Source organism: Lampetra fluviatilis, chromosome 30 (genome assembly GCF_964198595.1).
Source record: "Lampetra fluviatilis chromosome 30, kcLamFluv1.1, whole genome shotgun sequence".
Taxonomy (NCBI): domain Eukaryota; kingdom Metazoa; phylum Chordata; class Hyperoartia; order Petromyzontiformes; family Petromyzontidae; genus Lampetra; species Lampetra fluviatilis.
This window is the reverse complement of record NC_136304.1, coordinates 5316948-5334327: the sequence shown is the minus strand read 5'-3', so window position 1 is coordinate 5334327 and position 17380 is coordinate 5316948. Positions and strand designations below refer to the sequence as shown.

At 51.0% G+C, this 17380-nt stretch overlaps 1 protein-coding gene across 2 annotated transcripts in view; it reads right to left on the bottom strand.

Moving 5' to 3' along the window:
- Positions 1-4771: 4771 nt before the first annotated feature.
- The window catches only part of VASH1 (vasohibin 1), a 28340-nt gene continuing 15731 nt past the window's right edge, over positions 4772-17380 (bottom strand). For both annotated transcript variants that reach the window (XM_078870388.1, XM_078870389.1), the window contains exons 4-9: positions 16701-16757; positions 15325-15399; positions 10255-10540; positions 9401-9490; positions 8838-8974; positions 4772-7725 (exon numbers count right to left, since the gene is read on the bottom strand). In XM_078870388.1, the coding sequence (XP_078726514.1) occupies positions 7656-7725; positions 8838-8974; positions 9401-9490; positions 10255-10540; positions 15325-15399; positions 16701-16757 (715 nt within the window). In that variant the 3' untranslated portion in view covers positions 4772-7655. The remainder of the gene's footprint in view (positions 7726-8837; positions 8975-9400; positions 9491-10254; positions 10541-15324; positions 15400-16700; positions 16758-17380) is intronic.

Sequence of the window (17380 nt, the reverse complement as noted above, 5' to 3'; positions counted from 1 at the left end):
CCAGGGACCGGTCATGCACCTCACCACACACACACACACACCTGGTTCCACAGCTCAACAAACTCCTTATCACATACCTGGTCACACACCTGGGTGTGTTCTTGTTCAGAGACAAAGATCGCCCACCCGTTCCCCCTCCCCCCTCCCCCCAGTGTCGAGGTATTGTGAACGAACACCAATTAAAGGTCTGAACGACCCACGAGCGGTTTTGGTGTTGGTACCGCGCCCGGCAACCTCTGTCTCCCCACGTGGTGTTTACACATCGCACCGGGTAATCGTTTGAAGCTGATAGGGAGGCGCAGGACCCGAGATCTGACACCACCTTGCTACTGATGTTAGCCGTGGCCGGGATTCGAACTTGGATGGCGTTGGTTTGGAGTGCAGTACGCTAACCACTGCGCCATCGCTCCTCCACTCCGCATGTATACAAATATGAAGACACATTAATCCACATATATAAGCATGCATATACAAAGACAGAGATCCCCCGTATAGCATTAACAGACTGTTGGGGCAAGTGCTGTTAGCGAGCACTTATGAAGACCAACCATCATCAGTTCTAATTTCAAACACGACACACATCCCGTTACAACACGCGGTCAATGTCACGGTAACGAAATTCATCTCAGCATGGAACACAAAGGCTTACAACCACACATCCGCGCCTCCGATGAGCGTGGTTGGCTACGTACGGTGCGAAAGAAGTTCAACACACATACATACAGTGCGCATCGCGCAGTGCGCTAACCGCTGCGCCACCGCTCCCACTCAACACGCTGCAGGTCGCAGACACCGACCTGGTCACTTTCCGTTTCGTCTGCCTCCCCGCTCAGTCCTTGATCCATCGGGTCCTGTTCACACAAACACACGTGTGTGGTTCGACAGGATGTCCGACGTTACGCCGCATGTGCTCGGAGTTTCCCCATTGCGCGATTTGAATATTCCGTTATTCGGAAGTTCCCAGCGCGTGGTTGCGAAACGTCGGACATCATCACGCTGAATAACACGCGGTACAAGACCGAAAACACAGCACACAACCGCGAGAACCCACAACAGTTCGACAGTTGCCCTCTATCATTCACACAATGAATGGTGACTTTACCGAAAAAACCTAAGAGTATGAATTCTTGCAGTCACGAAAGCTTCAAATCTAGAATGAATGGTCACCCAGTGCTCTACTGAATGGCTATCGAGTGCTACACGTGGTTGTCTGTACCTATACTGAGTCTGCACATAGTTAAGAGTGAAGATACCCGCATAAGGAATAAATAAATACCGATATACTCTTCACCTTACCTGCTCTGCGTCTGAAATCCACGTCAGCGGGTGTAATTATAGGACGAACAATTGCGCTCGGGTCTCTATCATACCCCACGGTAAGGGCACTCCTCAAGTATCTGCCCTGCCGGGCAGCCAAGGTAACGAACGATACAGGCACTCCTCGGCACACAGAGACAAAGATCCCCCCGTATGGCCTTACAGACCGATCCGGAGGGAGGGAGGGCACGTGTTATGAGCTGTCACCTATCGAAGCCGGGATGACGCACGAGAACGCGCTGTTGACAGCAAAAAACGCCCAGCCGCCTTTGTCTCTTCTAACGCTGGCTGATGTTTACACCTTGCACCGGGTTCTTATTTGAGAGGCTGAGTCGACCGAGGGTGGATGCCGTGGCGACAGGATCGGTTCACGCTTCAGCCGTCGCAGGGAATTGAACTAAGGTGGGCCAGGTTCGTATCGCAGTGCGCTAACCGCTACACTACCACTACCCCCACACACACAAATACAAAGACCCCCTCCCCTTATGGCCTGGACAAACTGTTGGGACAAGTGCCGTTAGCGAGCACCTATGAAGCCCGGCAGGGCACACGAGGGGGTGGGTGGCCAGCAGCATGCCGACACGCGCACACCCACACACGCACGCCACTAAATAATTCAGGAGAGTGTAATCCGATCTTTAACAGTCGTGGCTTGTGTCCCAAGGACACCACCGGAGCGCCCTAATTAATTGATAGCCGAGGTGGCAACACGTGGCATTTGGTTGCACCTGATGCGTTAATTGTCCACTGTGACACACCGCGTGTTTAACGTGGGCAATAAACGTGCGGTGCGTAACGGTGAAAGCGCAGATCCGCAACTGCCTTGCTCACGCCACTCCACTCGAGGGAGCTCAAGAGAGGGAGCTCTCGACTCAACAGAGCCCCCTCTCGAGGCGATATTGGCCTACGCTTCCACACTGGCCAGACGTCTTGTAAGAAGTGAGAGTACCCACACTTTACCCCACTACACTGCGACCTCTATCGATCGCAATCCCATGCATTGTTGAGAGATTTGCTTTTCACGCCCAATTTGTTTTTTGCCTGCTCCAAATTTTTTTGGAATAAAAGCCGATGGGTTTCATTTCAACCAGGGATAATATCCTGGTCGGAGACCCGCAACATGTTCCTGCACCCGGCACACCACATTCAGTATACTTCTCGCGACGGCTGTGGCATCGAGTCACGTTATACTGCAGTCGCCCGGCGACCCTCGTGGAGAATCCTGCAGCTCTGTACTTACCGCCATCTCGAGCTCTAAGTTGTGGCCAAATCCAACACAAATATATATTTTTAGGAAGGATACTTAAGAGCCATTATACAAATCCCGCACCTCCGATCAACACGGTTGGCAACTTACGGTGCGCGAAAGAAGTTCAACAGACCATACGTACAAATGCATCCCGATATTATCGGTCTCGAAACCCAACACGCCGATGGACTTGACAAAAAATAAAAATGTGGAAACGCCGAACGAAGTTGCACTTCAATTTGCTTCTTTTTTTGTTTAAAACGCGGGGGCAGAAAATGCCAGCATCCGACGCCACGCAATAAATGAGCCGCTTTGTGGCCCAGAAGAGCGATTCTTGGAAAGCGCGGCTGTCTGTCTGCCTGCAGCCCCGAGGGGGAATGGGGGTGCCGCCACGATTAATATCCCCCCCCCGTCTCCTGCATGTCTCATTGATGCCGCACGCACGCGCCCCATTGTTGAGGCTCACCACTTTGGCGCTCGCTCAGCAGACGCATCCCATTAGCGGTAAGTCGGGTGGGAGGGGGTGGCACGGGGCCAGACGCGGATCGCTACGGCACGAAGCGCCGAGTCATCAGTGCCGTCAGTTCGGAGGTTCTCGATCGCGCCGTCAGATAAACACAACGCGGAGTCGTGTGACTCGCGTGGGGGCAGGGGAGGTGCCTTGCTCCCCACCCCCCCCGTGGCCAAAGGTACGAGTTTGGGGGGCCCCTTGACAACCACCTTGAGATCTGTTTTCAACAAAAGTGTAAAAGAACAACGCATCTAAAACGCGGTTTAAATGTTCGACCCAACTTAAATATACGCTGCCAAGCATGGTGGTGCCCATTCAGACGCTGTCTTTCCGACAGCCCTGTTCTTCACATGAGGACGGCTGCTTGCGTTGTGGCCGAAACGTCATGAGAATTATTTTATGATGTTTTATTTTTATTATTTTATTATTTCCCTTCTACGTGACTTTACCGAAAGAACCAAGAAGATGAATCCCTGCAGTCACGAAAGCTTTAAATCGAAAAATGTTCGAGGCCGTGAGCGCAATGATGTGATTAGGTAAGCGGAGCCGCGATCCATAGCCTCGGTGCGACCGTACGAGACAAATGAAATATTGGGACCACATCGGACCGATTTCCGCAACCCCCTGAGCTGATGTCTTCTCTACGACACGGCTTTAGAGGTGGCTGAGCGCCGCGATCCCTCTGCCATAAAGAAGGGCGATTGCCCGAAACGTCACCTGTTATATATGTGTTGCTCTCTTGGGAAGTGTTGTTGACCAGGTAACGCTCACCGAACTAAATAGCTCTTTTTCGCAAGCGACCTGGCCGTAAATAACAGCATAACGAAAGTGGGTTATCGGGTGGGAAATGTTAGCAGCCAAATACACTAAACGCACGTTGTTTCTAAATGTGGAGGGAAAAGCCGGAGGACCCGGAGAAAAATCCACACGACCACATGGGGAGAACACACAAACTCCCAGTATATCGGCGTCAGGGTCTGGATTGAACCCAGGACCAGGCGAGGTAGTAAATATCTCAGCATCGTGGCGCCCAAAGTGTTGTTTTGTTTGCTATTTGTGCTTGTGCGTCACTGCCAACGCTGGCATCTGCCGAGATCCGGGGTTGGAATCGTGATTTCCGACTGCCCGTCATTAAACACCGTGCTCAAGTGCAGCGAGGCGATGGCCTCATCCTGGTCACCAATGACTGTACGAAAAAATGATCGTAAATTGTGTTCACTTGATTTGGCTCCTTCAAACTCTAGAAAATTAACACATTTTTAGTTTGACAAACGAATAATACTTTACTCTTTGGTTCTTTTGGTAAAGTCACGTAGGTAGAAAAATGTATAATATATCACTGATTTAATATTTATTTTCTACCTACGTGAAAAAAAAAAAATCACAGATTTATTATTTATTTTCTACAAACGTGACTTTACCGAAAGAACCAGAGAGTATGGATTCCTGCAGTCACGAAAACTTCAAATCAAGATCGAATAACACTGTACAGGTCATATAAAAGGTGTGCCCTCTTATTATGGGTCAAGATGTTTACTGAAGTGACCTCAAAAGCAGTTCCAACACAGGGTGGTGACACCACCCTCGACCATCCTGAGCTCCGAATGTAAATTCCTTTACCTTGGGCACGTCACCGATGGCACAACCTGAAAATACGTTTTGAGGTAAAGCAGCCAGCACTCTTGAAATCTCGTTTACCGTCGCTTTCATTTTTATTGGAAAAGGAAACAACCAAGAGAATAATCAAGAAACATTATAAAAAAACAAAGTGTAAACTTTTTCCCTCACGAAAAAACATTTCACAAATTTATTCGTCAAAGGAACGGTCGATAAAAAATTCCAGACGGCAACGAGGAGCCGTGCATCGTGGGTTTTGAAATGTTCCTTTGGTCTTGACACCGCAGTACTTAAAGTGAATTGTTAAATAATTTTTTTATTTTACGAGTTTTATTTTGTTAAGAGAATGAAAGACACACAGCTAAGGGGCAGCTCAGTTCTAGCTGAACACAGCTCTCTCAGGAGTTATGACGAGTGCTCATATTTGTTCGATTCGCCAGTGCAGAGATGGGCAAAATACAAATTACCGATTACTCTTGAGGTGTGTAATTTAGATACCAGTTACAAATGTAATTACATTTATTTCAATTGCATGTACATTTTGATACAAATTACCGATTGCTTCGAGGAGCATGCTTTAAATGCAATTATAGATTACAAATGTAATGACATTGTTTATCTAGATTACATGTAATTTCAATGCTGCCCATCTCTGCAAGTTGCTCGTGGCAGTCTGCTCCGGCCAATGGCGTCATTGGACTCCTTGGACGTGCCGTCCACACCGAAGCGCGCGCCCGCCCACCGTTCAAGCACCGCCGAGTGACGGGACCTAAGCGGGTGAAGCTTTGACCTTTCTCGTTAAGTTGCTGCGTCCGAGCCCAGGTGCGGCCGTCTGGGGTCAATGTGCCAACACACACTTGTCCAGTCTCGCGTCGCCTCGAGTCGACTGCTCCCGGCGCACCGTTCGGCAAAATTCCCAAAGGTGGTTCGGCGCACCGCTCGGCAAGATCGTCATCCAGGGTTCAACAAAAAAAAAAATCTCCGCTCAGGCAGAGCGCAAATTCACGCGGGGGACGCGAAAGGCTCCAGGGCCTGCAGGCCTGGGCCTCAGTTCTTGGAGGGGCCCGCCCCAAAAATCTAAAAAGATCGCTTTATAATGGCTGAAATGTAGTAACCCTAGCACCATGATACATCCTACTGGGAATGGGGGTGGGGGGTCATCAAAAGCCAAAGCAGCAATGTGAGTATCATGACCAGTTGTGAACCGAAATCAAAATGGAGTCGTTTGTTTTAATTTTGATTTAGCTTTACCACTCGTTTAACAACCGCAACTGAAGGAACCAAGGTGAATAATGAGGCGTTTGCCAGTGGGCATACAATGGTTTGGTAAAACAGTGAGGGGAGAGAACTGAACATACAAAGGAGAAGCTCCCCAAGACGATACGAGCTTCGGGTCGCGGGCCTCCCTCGGATAACATTGAGCCCTCGGTGTCCCATTCGATCTCAAAGATGTGGCCCTCTCAGCGGGAAGCGGTGGAAAGTGGTGTGCAGGAGGGAGGCATGGTACAAATCCATCGCAAGGATTACACTATTATGATTTGTCCCTTGAAAACGTAGTGCTCCATCATCCTTGTCATCATTCCCCACGACCAATCTGCAGCTGGATGAAGGCCTCTCCAAGATGATTGTTACATCATGGGACTGAGACAGTAACAATCCACCTTGCACCTGCACACGACCTTTTTAATCGCTCCCATCTCTGCAGCGAATGTTTCCTCACTTGGCGGGCGCTCCATCCCCTTAATCTGAACCGGCGGCCAGACCGACTCCCCCTTCTAGCGACGTCTTCTGCCCTAGCCTGACGTTTTTAGAACAATGCGTCAAAATCACCATCGGCTCTTCTGCGCCGAAATCCCCCGGCCGCATGTCCGCTCCGTGGCGCCGCGCGCCGATTGTTGGAGGCAACGTTTCTCTGGCATCTCTGCTCGTGATTTAAGACGTTTCCAGTGGTTGTGCATTCCACGATAATTTAATTACCACTTTCAAAAAGGTAATCCCACGTCGCAAAAATTTGTATTCAAAAGTTGCGATGGTTTCCCACGCTCGTACGGGCATGGGATGATGCTCCTCTTCTGTTCATGGCCGCGAGTCGGTGCAGTAAATTCCACATTGCTACGGCAGGGGTCGAGTCCATCCTTAGGATAACTGCCCTCGATTGCCACGTAGCGGCACTCGTTCTACCAACCATGATTTTTTAAAAAAAAGGGGTGCTTGAGTCAACCCCCCGACTGGGAATCGAACTCGCAACCTTCCAAACTGCGAGCCACTTGCTGCTCATAGCTACCACCTCACCTGTCGGGATGAGTGACTGACGTCGACCGTGGCCCAACAGCACTGAGCCTGGCACTACCACGGGCCACCCGACGGTGCTCGAATTCATCTGGCGTTAATTAAAATTTTGTTACCCTGTGCCCTCACTGGCGGTGCCACTCTAAACACAATTTCCATCCGTCAGTCAGTGCCTTTGCGCGACACTGATTTTTTTCTGTTACGAAAGTAAAAAAATTCTAAAAAGAAAAAACCCCGGAACGCCACGTTGATTGATCGCTGATAAAAGTTTGACATTTTAGGACCGAGCAAAGCCACCCTTGTCCGTTCCAACACCGCTACCGGCGTTTGTCAGAGTGTTGGCGCTCAGGCACGCATTTGAGGAGTTTAAAACGTTTTTCCTTGCCTAAAATGTTGATCGTTGCGCCCGAACGACGTGAAGCATCTGTCGGATAAAATAAGCACCTTGTTTAAAAACAAAAAAAAAACGCGTCGAACACCAACATCCACTGCCTTTAAAAAACACTTGGCCCGTGAAAGCGAGATGTTGGCCCGGATAAAATAAGGTAGTAAGCGTAATCGCACACGCGGCTCGCAAATACTCCTATGGTCTCGAGAAAGCACTTTTTGGGAAGAAATATATCGTAAAGTGCAATCCTGCAATCCTGCAAGCCGTCCTCGCCCGCACGCGATTCACACGCGAATCTTGTAGCCTTCCTCCATCAGGAAGTTCGGCTCGGGCTTCTTCTCAGCTGCCAGGGGCCTGGGGGAGATAAAGCAAAGGAGAAAACGGATTTTAAATGTTGCCAATGAGTCCATTAAACGTTGGCGATAATTGGAATGGCAGCGCAGCAGTTAGCGCTGGTTGCGCTATGAAGCTGGCCATCTCGGTTCGATTCATGGCCGTCGACAAATTTGGTGGCGAGTGAAACCGGCTCTGGGTCCCAGGTCCGTCAAGTCACTCGTTTTGCGTTGTTAAGTGCCCCACTGAGTGAGCAGGAGTGGATAGAGTAAGTAGGTGGATCTGTGAGTGAGACAGTGGGCGGATGGGGGTTAGTGCATCGGTTAGGGCGCTGTGCTATGTACCCGGCGACCTGATTCCAGCTGACGGCCAACACCAGTGATGATTATCTGAACTGGTCCTTGGGCCTTCCCTAGGTAGACTCAGCCTCAAATGAGAACCTGGTGCGGTGTGTAAAAACATTGCCACTGGGGAGACCATGACAGTCGGGCGTAGTGCTGGCCAACATACCCCCTCATGTGCCGTACCGGCCTTCATAAGTGCTTGCCCCAACAGTATATGCGGAAAGTGAGAGATGAGATGGGAATGTTAGGGAGTAAGCAGCAAGTCAGGAAACAAGCGAGTGGGCACGAGATTAGATGAGAAACTATGTGGATGAGTGAGGTAGAAAGTGAGCGAGTTAGTGCGTTAGCAGGTAAGTGAGGACAGGGGGGGGTAGGCAGACAGGTGAGTGCGTTGAGCAGGTGAGTGAGCTAATTGGTGACCGAGTGAGAAACTGAATGGGTGAGCGAGTGAAGGAGCAAGTAGGGGAGTGAGTAAGTGAGCAGATAAGTAGGTAAACGAGTGCATGGGTAAGCATGTGGATGAGCGAGTGAGTGGATGATCGGAATAGTGGGTGAGCAGATGGACAGATAAACAAATGACAAGAGTGAGCCGGTGAGCGGATAAACGGCTGAGCTGGTGAGCGAGCGATCGGGTGGGTGAGTGGGAGAGTGATTGAGTGGATGAGTGGGAGAGTGATTAGGTGGATGAGTGAGCGAGAAAGTGAGTGAGTGAGTGTATGAGTGAGCGAGCAGGCGAGTGTGGTGATGAGCGGGCGGGCAGGCGACGAGGGGGGGGGCGGGGATGCTCACAGTTTCTCCACCCTGCTCGCCCGGCGCTGCGGGCTGCCACAGGGTGCCCTGTGCGGGGACGAGGTGGACGAGGTGGACGCGACGCTCTTCCTCCGCTCCTTGCCGGGCGACACGGGCAGCGTTACGCCCTTCAGCACCTGAACGGCCCAATGAAGACAAACGAATGAACGAGTGATTCCAAGAACACAGGATGAGATGTTACTATCCTTTGTGCAAGCACTTCCAAGAGTTCATGAACAGTGAGCCTGGTGAAATTTGGGGAGCGCATCGTCAGTAGTGAACCTTTGGTTCCTAGGGTGTTTCGGCCTTTCACACTATACACCCTCCCCAAAGGCGGCCAGCGACAGGGTGATCAATCCTACGCTTGCGTCCCATGCCCAATTAGTCATAGGAGTTGCCCTGTTGTTGATAGCCAACATCACCATGTTGGCTATCATTCTTACCTCCCAACTTCACGATCAAACAACGGCGTGTTGTCCGTTTCACTAAATTTGTGCGCGTTACAAATTGCTTTATTCTTTTTCGTAATTATTTATAGCGAGGCCCGGAGCGTCACGCGGCACCTTCATGTCGCGCGCGTGCTTGTCCAGGTCCCTGCGGAGCTCCTCGCTGCTCAGGCGACTGACGTCCACGACCAGGTGCCTCCACTCCACCTGCGCACGACCACGACATCGCTTTAGCAGCGTCCGTGCGTAGACGCAACCCCCTCCGCCCCCCCGCCTAGCCCTCCCCCCAGCCCCCCAACTCCTCCACCCTTTTATAACGATGCTAAAATAAAAATACCTTAAGGTATCTCAGAAGTAGTCGCGTGATGTCCACTTCCAATTGCGTTCTCTAACGCGGGGTCGCACTCCTGCGTTGGGCGGTGGAGGGTCTCGCGACACAACTTTGGCCAGATTGTCGCGGGACTGCGGCCTAACTCAAAACTAGATTGCAAATCAGCATACAGGCTGTGAAAACCTACCACACGTTTAGAATACGTATCTGTAGGATGATCGAATTATCGGGGCGGGGAGGATCAACATGTAGGAGGGCTTTCGCGACAAATATTATTATATATATAAAAAAAACGTTTTTGGGGATTAGATCGCGGAAATATAAATGTGTCTTTACCCCACCACCACCCGACACACCCAATTAGGGAGGTTTGTCACGTAAACAAATTGTAAATGTTGTGGGTTTCCTCTCCAAATCACCGCGGTGCTCAAGTGGTAACTAATTGACACGTTTTGTTTACGCGACAAAACGTAACAAATTGGCTGCGTCAGGTGGTGGCTGGTGAACGCCACGTTTACATTTACGCGCTCTAACCCAAAAAACAAAAACCTTTATCATGTTGAGGAACAAACATTCGCTGAACGTTCACGTCAACGCGTCTTCCCGATCGCCCAGTCGGCCTCTGGCAGCGGGCCCCCACCTGCTGGAAGCTGCGCGGGTCGTGCGGCACGTAGAGCCCCACTTTGAGCCGCGTGACGGCGTGCCGGTAGCCGGAGTACGCCTGCCGGAAGTCGGCGACGAGCGGCGCGAGGCCCGCGTGCGTCGCCGCCTTGAACATTAGCTCGGGCCGGCGGCTCAGGCCCAGCGCACCGTAGCGGCCGCCCACGCACACGCCGAGCACCACGTGGCGGAACGCCGAGCCGCCGAAACGCGTGCGGAAGCTAAGCGGGAAGCGCTCCACGCCGGGCAGCCCGTTGGTCAGGTAGCTGAACGGCGGAGGGGGAGGACGTGGTGGTGGTGGCGGCGGCGGCGGCGGCGTCCGTCAAGGGAGCTTTTCTCGGTGATGCCGAGACGGCAAATGCGCGGCAACGTCGTCATGAGAGCGGGCGGGCGGGTGGGCGAGCGAGCGGGTGGGCAGGCGGGCGAGCGAACGGGTGAGCGGGCGGGCAGACAGGCGTCACCCGATCCAAAATTAACGTAAACTTCTTCCGACCCGAACAAAAACACACGCGCGCATATTTCTATTTTTCTAATCTGAATAAGCAGACCCTGCAGACACGAGCGCTGTCAAGGCAAAGGGGCGTGGGGGCTGCGGATAGGTGAACGTTAATTAGAATCAGAATATTTGTTCACACTGGAGGAATCCGATGAGCTATAAAGCTCTTTGTCACAGATGTCCAGTAGGGGCAGGTCAGAACGTTACAACAACAAACAATACAAATCTACAACAGGAGTGCAAACGTTTGGAAAAATAAGCAAATCACTAAAAAGATATACAAATAAAACCAAACCCAGGTAAAGCCCATCGAGTTATTTGCTTCTGTTTCAGAAGCAACCTGGCCACAAATGATAGCTCAACGAAGTTGCTTATCAACACGTGGACGTTATAGCAGCCAAATAATTATTTTTCAGAAGCAACCTGGCCACAAATGATAGCTCAAAGAAGTGGCTTATCAACACGTGGAAGTTATAGCAGCCAAATAATTATTTTCAGAAGCAACCTGGCCACAAATGATAGCTCAAAGAAGTGGCTTATCAACACGTGGAAGTTATAGCAGCCAAATAATTTAAACGTATGTTTATAAAGGAGAAGCCCTGAAATTGCTCGCTCACACCACTTCTGTCGGAAGGCCATCCACTGGCAGGATATCCAGAGAACACCTCTTGAGAGCACTTTTGGCCTACTCTTCCATGATGGCCAGACGTCTTGGAAGGGGACACCTTACAGCGGTTTGTGAATCCGTTAGCCGTTGTCCAGAGGCCTCGTTATGCAAGCGAAGCGAAGCAGAATTTACAACTTATTATAGAACGGAGAAATATCGCGGCTCAGCACTGCTTCGCGTATTAAATCTGATGAGATATGGCCCATTCAGCTCGATTTGATCACAGGAAAATCCTAACCCTAATAGCACTCTGTAAATTCCTTATTCGTTTTGGCATGAAGTGTGATGGCTTACGAGAGTGCAACAAGGCACAATAAATATCGTATGGCAATGTAACATTAAGTGTAATGATAGCCGCACATATTGTTATATAAATAACTACGGCTGTGAAAGGGTTATTAGAGGAGATGATGGTAGTGATGATGCTCCACCAGTGTGGAACACACCGCTATGCAGATTAGCAGTAACATTCGGTCATTTGACTAGTTGAGTAAATTAAATTGTACATTTATATTTAACTGTCGAGGTGTTTTTTGATTCTCAGTGTCCGCAAATGGGAAACTGCTGTCAGCAACGGCAGCACAACACAAATAAACGTTTCTTTTCTTTTCATGTAATTCAATTGTGACCGTTGTGCCGTGAAAAAGGGCCAGTGTTATTGACGAACGTGTTTTTTTTTATATTTGTTGATCAAAACCAACTTGATTGACAGAGAGACGTGGATAATTGCAGCTCTTCAGTAAAAGGAAGCATTCTCCGAGGGGTGTCGTAAGACCGACCGGTGGAAGAGCCGTCATAAAATCCGACAATGTGGCTTTCGCAGGGCCCTCCCCATTGTGACAGGTGGCTCTGCCGTCTGGGTCAGTAACGATCGGCCAAAGAATCTGAATCATTATTTATCCTGGAAGGATTCCGATGAGCTATGAAGCTCTTTATCGCACACGTCCAGTCGCGGCGAGTCGGCAAGCGATATCCACAACAAACAATACAAAAGATGATGCACGAGCACAAGTTGCTATTAATGAATAAAGCCATCGCATTGCCCCCACGCCTGGATTTAAATAATCAGCTATGGCCAATCGACTGCTGGATGAAAGGCTTTCCTCCCCCACAAGCCGTCACCACTGCTGCAATGCGGCGCTCCCGCAATGCGGTAATCCACCTGGCGCTGGGATCTAATCGCCGTGAACAGTGCAGTGGGGGCGAGCACGCCGCTGCTTAGCGACCGCTCGCCAACCGGCGCAGCGGCCGCCCCTCAAGCCGGAGGGATCGCGGCGAGCGAACCCGCCGCTGTCTTGGGCTCGCGTGTCCACCCGTTAACAATGCGGCTCCCGGGGAGTGGAGGGGAGATAAAGGGAGAGGATGGGGGGGGGGCGTGAGGAGCCCGGGGGCGCTACTCGTCACCAATGGGAATTGACTAAACGTCGGCTCGTCAACGGGCCGCGCTCGGAGACGCGTCGACCTTGAAGCCGGCAGCAGGGGTCAGCCGCGGCGGGGAGAGGCCCTCCGCGATACGGAAATCCTTAGCGGAAGGATGCCCCATCCGATAAGAGGGAAGAGCCTCCCTATTTTGTACGGAGTGACACAACAACAAAAAAAACTGTTTAAAAAAATAAAACCCCGTTACGTATGCATTTTAAATCGTAATGCAGGGTAAAGGTGCAGACCTGCAACTGCTTGCTCACGCCACTGCTGGCGCAAAGTGCTTCACGAGAGGGAGCCCCCTCAACAGGGTATTTGGTCTACTCCTCCACGCTGCACGGATACTTTGGAAGAGGTGGGGAGTACCCACACTCCACCGTGTCACACGTGCCCCTGCTGATTGACTAACTGTGGCGAGCCCATTTTCACTGCTTGGTGGACAGCGGCGGGGTGGGCGGGGGGGTATTTAAGAAAAATTCCCCCATTGTTTCAACTGCCACGCCGGGAGATTGAGTGGAACCGGAGATCTCCGGATTGCAAGTCCCGTGTGATAACCATTACAACCACGGCAGCATCCCGAAGAAAGATAAACATGGTAATATTAATACAATTGTTTTTTACAACATATTATTTTTTAACTTCACCAGGGCTTTATCATTTAGCGGGAGTGCTGTCATCCGTAACACCGGGAGAACATCTGCTAGAGCGGCAGTAATTGTTGAGTGAGCCGGACGCTGCTGAAGAGACCCAGGATGGGCAAAACCGGAACAGAGATGGCATGCGTAGGACTTGTGGGAAGGAAAAATAAATCGTAATGACGTCTGCGAAACGCTTGCACTCTCACCAATTACATCTTTTCTGCAAAACACTCGACATTGGCAAGGAACGTGACCCGAGATTCTGTCCACGCGACGGGGAGCGAGGGAGAAAAGAAAAAGAACGATGCACAATTAACGTGAGCGGTAGACCGACGACGGGGGGGGCACTGGATGATGCTGGCGCTGGCCGTGGGCCATGGGATTCGAGCGATGCCCGACGCGCAGAGTGCGACGCTCAATCTCGGCCAGAGGCTTTTCATCACTCGCATTGACGCTTCCCCCCAGCGTGTCTGGGACAGCAAGGGATGACGACAATGGTTCACGACGATAGCGATGATAATAACAATGCCCCATGTGTTTATTTCAAGAAAACCTGAAATGTCCTGCATTGAGATGTTTGGGCCCTTTTTTAGAGAGCGCGCAACCCGCGCGCGATGACATCACAGAGCCACTTCGGAGTTCCCAATCAGTGACGTCTCATCTACACCAGGGATGCTGCACCAAACCAGCCTGCTCTGCTGCAGAGAAAACGCTCGTGGTATGGCGGTCGAACCGAAATTATTTACAATACTTACTGGAAATTTTCCAAATTAAGTGAAAAAGCTAAATTTAATTAAATACATATTTATGCACATCAGTGACTGGAGGATGTGGCACAAGATCGCGACGATCAGAGGCATTGGGGCTGCTCGTCGTCGTCTGCGACACGGAGTGGACCAAGTAGGCGCCGGTGAATGGACCGAGACCACCAACTCGCTACGCACGACAACCCCGATTCGCATGGGAGCTGAATTCCAGATGCAAACCTCGGCTTTCCATGTAGCCAGCTAAGCGTCCCGACCCCCGAGCCACGCGGCTACCTCCTGTTGTCCATAGTTTTAGACGCTAAGGGGCCTGCGATGGGGATGGAGGGGGGGGGCGCCGCATTTTGGCAGCACCTGCCATGATGCACGCATCTCGGATTGCGGTTAATCCTGGCAGGGGGTGGGGGGAATGCTGGGAGCAGGGGGCCGACGGCTCGGCTACTCATGCAGCAAGGGGTCTAAGGCGACACTCAAGCCCAAACCTGCACAGAATTTCAACCATGGTGGTGGCGTCAGATGGAATGCGACTCGGTGCTGCGTTGGATTCGCGTGGATCTGAATTCCCCTTTGAGCCGACACATTGGTCGAGGTGTGTATTCGGGTTGTAATCCTCAGGGTTTGCAGCATTTCTAGAAACCAAAATAAAAAAAAAAATCCGTGATGGGCAAGGTCGCGTGCGGTGGGGTAAAGTGTCGGTGCCAGATGGTGACGGGGAAGAGTCCAGGAATGGTTCGCCACTGATGGTTAACCATAGCTGGACATCAAACACAAGTCGACGGATTTGCACTCCAATCAGTTTTTGTATTGTTTTGTCGTTGTCGGTGGTTTCTCACCCATCTCCTACTGGACATCTGTGAAAAAGAGCTTCATAGCTTGTCAGGTTCCTCCAGTCCAAATAAAGATTCTGATTCTGGATTCACAGCACCGCGTGCTAATCGCCGCAACCACTCCGCTCGTATATGTCGGTACACGCGTTCGTGCCTATGCTGGCACACAGGTTACACGCGCGCTCGCTCCCCGGTGCATGCACGCGTAGCCCGAGTGAGCGACCAAGGCAGGATACATTGCGAGGATGACAGCCTCCAAGCACTTAATGGGCAGCGCCTCCCGCACCATGTCCCGTGCCAGGTCCATTAGCCTGCACGCAGCGGGGGGAGGGGGGCAGCAGGTGGGGGGGGGCACACATGCACCTGGCTGGATTAATTCACAGCCCCTTTGTCAATCCACTGCTGAATTAAAAACTCCCCATGCTATGTCAGTCTTGCGTGTTTGTTGACCATACTTAATCAAATACTTAGTGTGGTTTGGTGAAGAGAACGGTGGGGTTTGGGGGGCAGAGAGGTGAGAGGGTGAGGAAGCTAGGACCGGTTCAGATATCACTGCTGTATATTCCGGCTTGTACCGCACGTTCTTAGGCACGACGTTCCACCAACGTTAGCCGTGGCTGCGAATCAAGTTCAGGTCGCCGAGTTCATAACGAACTGTCCTGACCCACCACACTGCCACTCGTCCCCGGATGGTAAATAAGCAAACAATTCTCATAAATACATTTGTCCGATGCACAATTCGTCACGCGAACGTAAAAATCCATGTCAATCGATGAGCCCGTTAATCAAGGCAAGCCGAGTGGATGAGCCACCATTCGCGGCAGGCGCCCATCCAGAGCGGGTTGCGGGCGGCGGTGTTTCTTGTTTGTCAATGACGGCAGTGGTGAAGCATTTTCACACTCGGCCTACACAGGGTGCTTTGCCAGTTGGGTCAGAACTTGGGGCTGCTTTTGATGTAAAGAATGCAGTTCGCCTTTTCTTAAACATTCCAGCGAGCGAATGAAAACAGCTGCCGCCGCGTTGGCTTTGGTCGGCTGAGCACCGCTCTCGAACTTTAGAGCGGTGGCAAACCCAGATGCACATCTCGTAAAATTGTTTCCGCCGTAATATAGAGTTCACTCGTTTCGAGAAACAACGACGAAGAAAGTATCATTTAAGCTTTCTCCGCAAAACATTTGGGGCGGGACGGGTTGGCGCATCGGTTGCCGCGCCGCGCTACGAACTTGGACCACCCAAGTTTGACCCTGGCTATGGAGAACATCAGTGGGAAGTGATATCAGAATTGGTCCTTCTGTCCGTACTGTTCCCTGCCCTCCCACTGTGAAGCACAGGTACAACAAAAAATCCTCATGACCAACATGATATGTGGAGGACTTTATCCACTGAAGGATTGTGAATGACTGGATTTAATTTTTTTTTATCTCAAAAATGGCCCATGGCATACAACAATCGTGCGGTAGGGTGGGGAGGGGGGAGATGGAGAGGGGGGAGTAACAGGGGCAGTCCACCACCCTTGCCGGGGAGACGCCTCTGGAGCTGAGTGCATTGACGATGATCGTTAGCCAGGTCTGGCGGCGAGCGAGCGGGCGAGGAGGAGGAACAGATTACTTACCCGGCGATGGGTCGATTTTTCCTGATTTCAAAGAACTGCGTTCCCGTGTGGTTGTATCTGAGAGCGGCGGACGTTAAGCGGGTTTCCTTGGCAAACTGAAACGGCGTCTCGAGCTTCTTTGTTCTCACATCCTAGACAAGATTTTACCTCGCAGGGAAACGACATCAGAAAGAAAATGAAATAACCGCCGCACATGCCGGCTTCCGCTCACGTCTGGCAGGACAATGGACAATTCAATTAACGGACAATGGTTTTCAGTTGTTGTTGAATATTAAGACATCTTGTCCCATTTAACAGTCAATGACAATGCAATCGCTATTGAGACGGGTTCTCTCATAGCAAAGCGTTACTTCCCCCATATGTGTATTTCTTTGCACAGAAAGAGCAACTCTAAAGTCATCTTAATCGCCTTCAAGGAAGCTGCATCATCATCGGACATGGTCAATCCACTGCTAAACGAATGCCGCCCTGAACTACTATCACCATCCCCGACAGTCCCACGGATTTCAGCGCTCCATCTCGAGGGCGTCGTTTGCTTTTCTCGCTTCTTGGGAGTAAATCGCGTTACTTTCCGACGTGGTTTCCGTCATGTGGGGACCGAGTCACTGAGCCTCGGACGAAAGAGTGTAAAAAATTATCTTGATTTCTTTTTTAAGGATGGACGATCAGCCACCGAGATA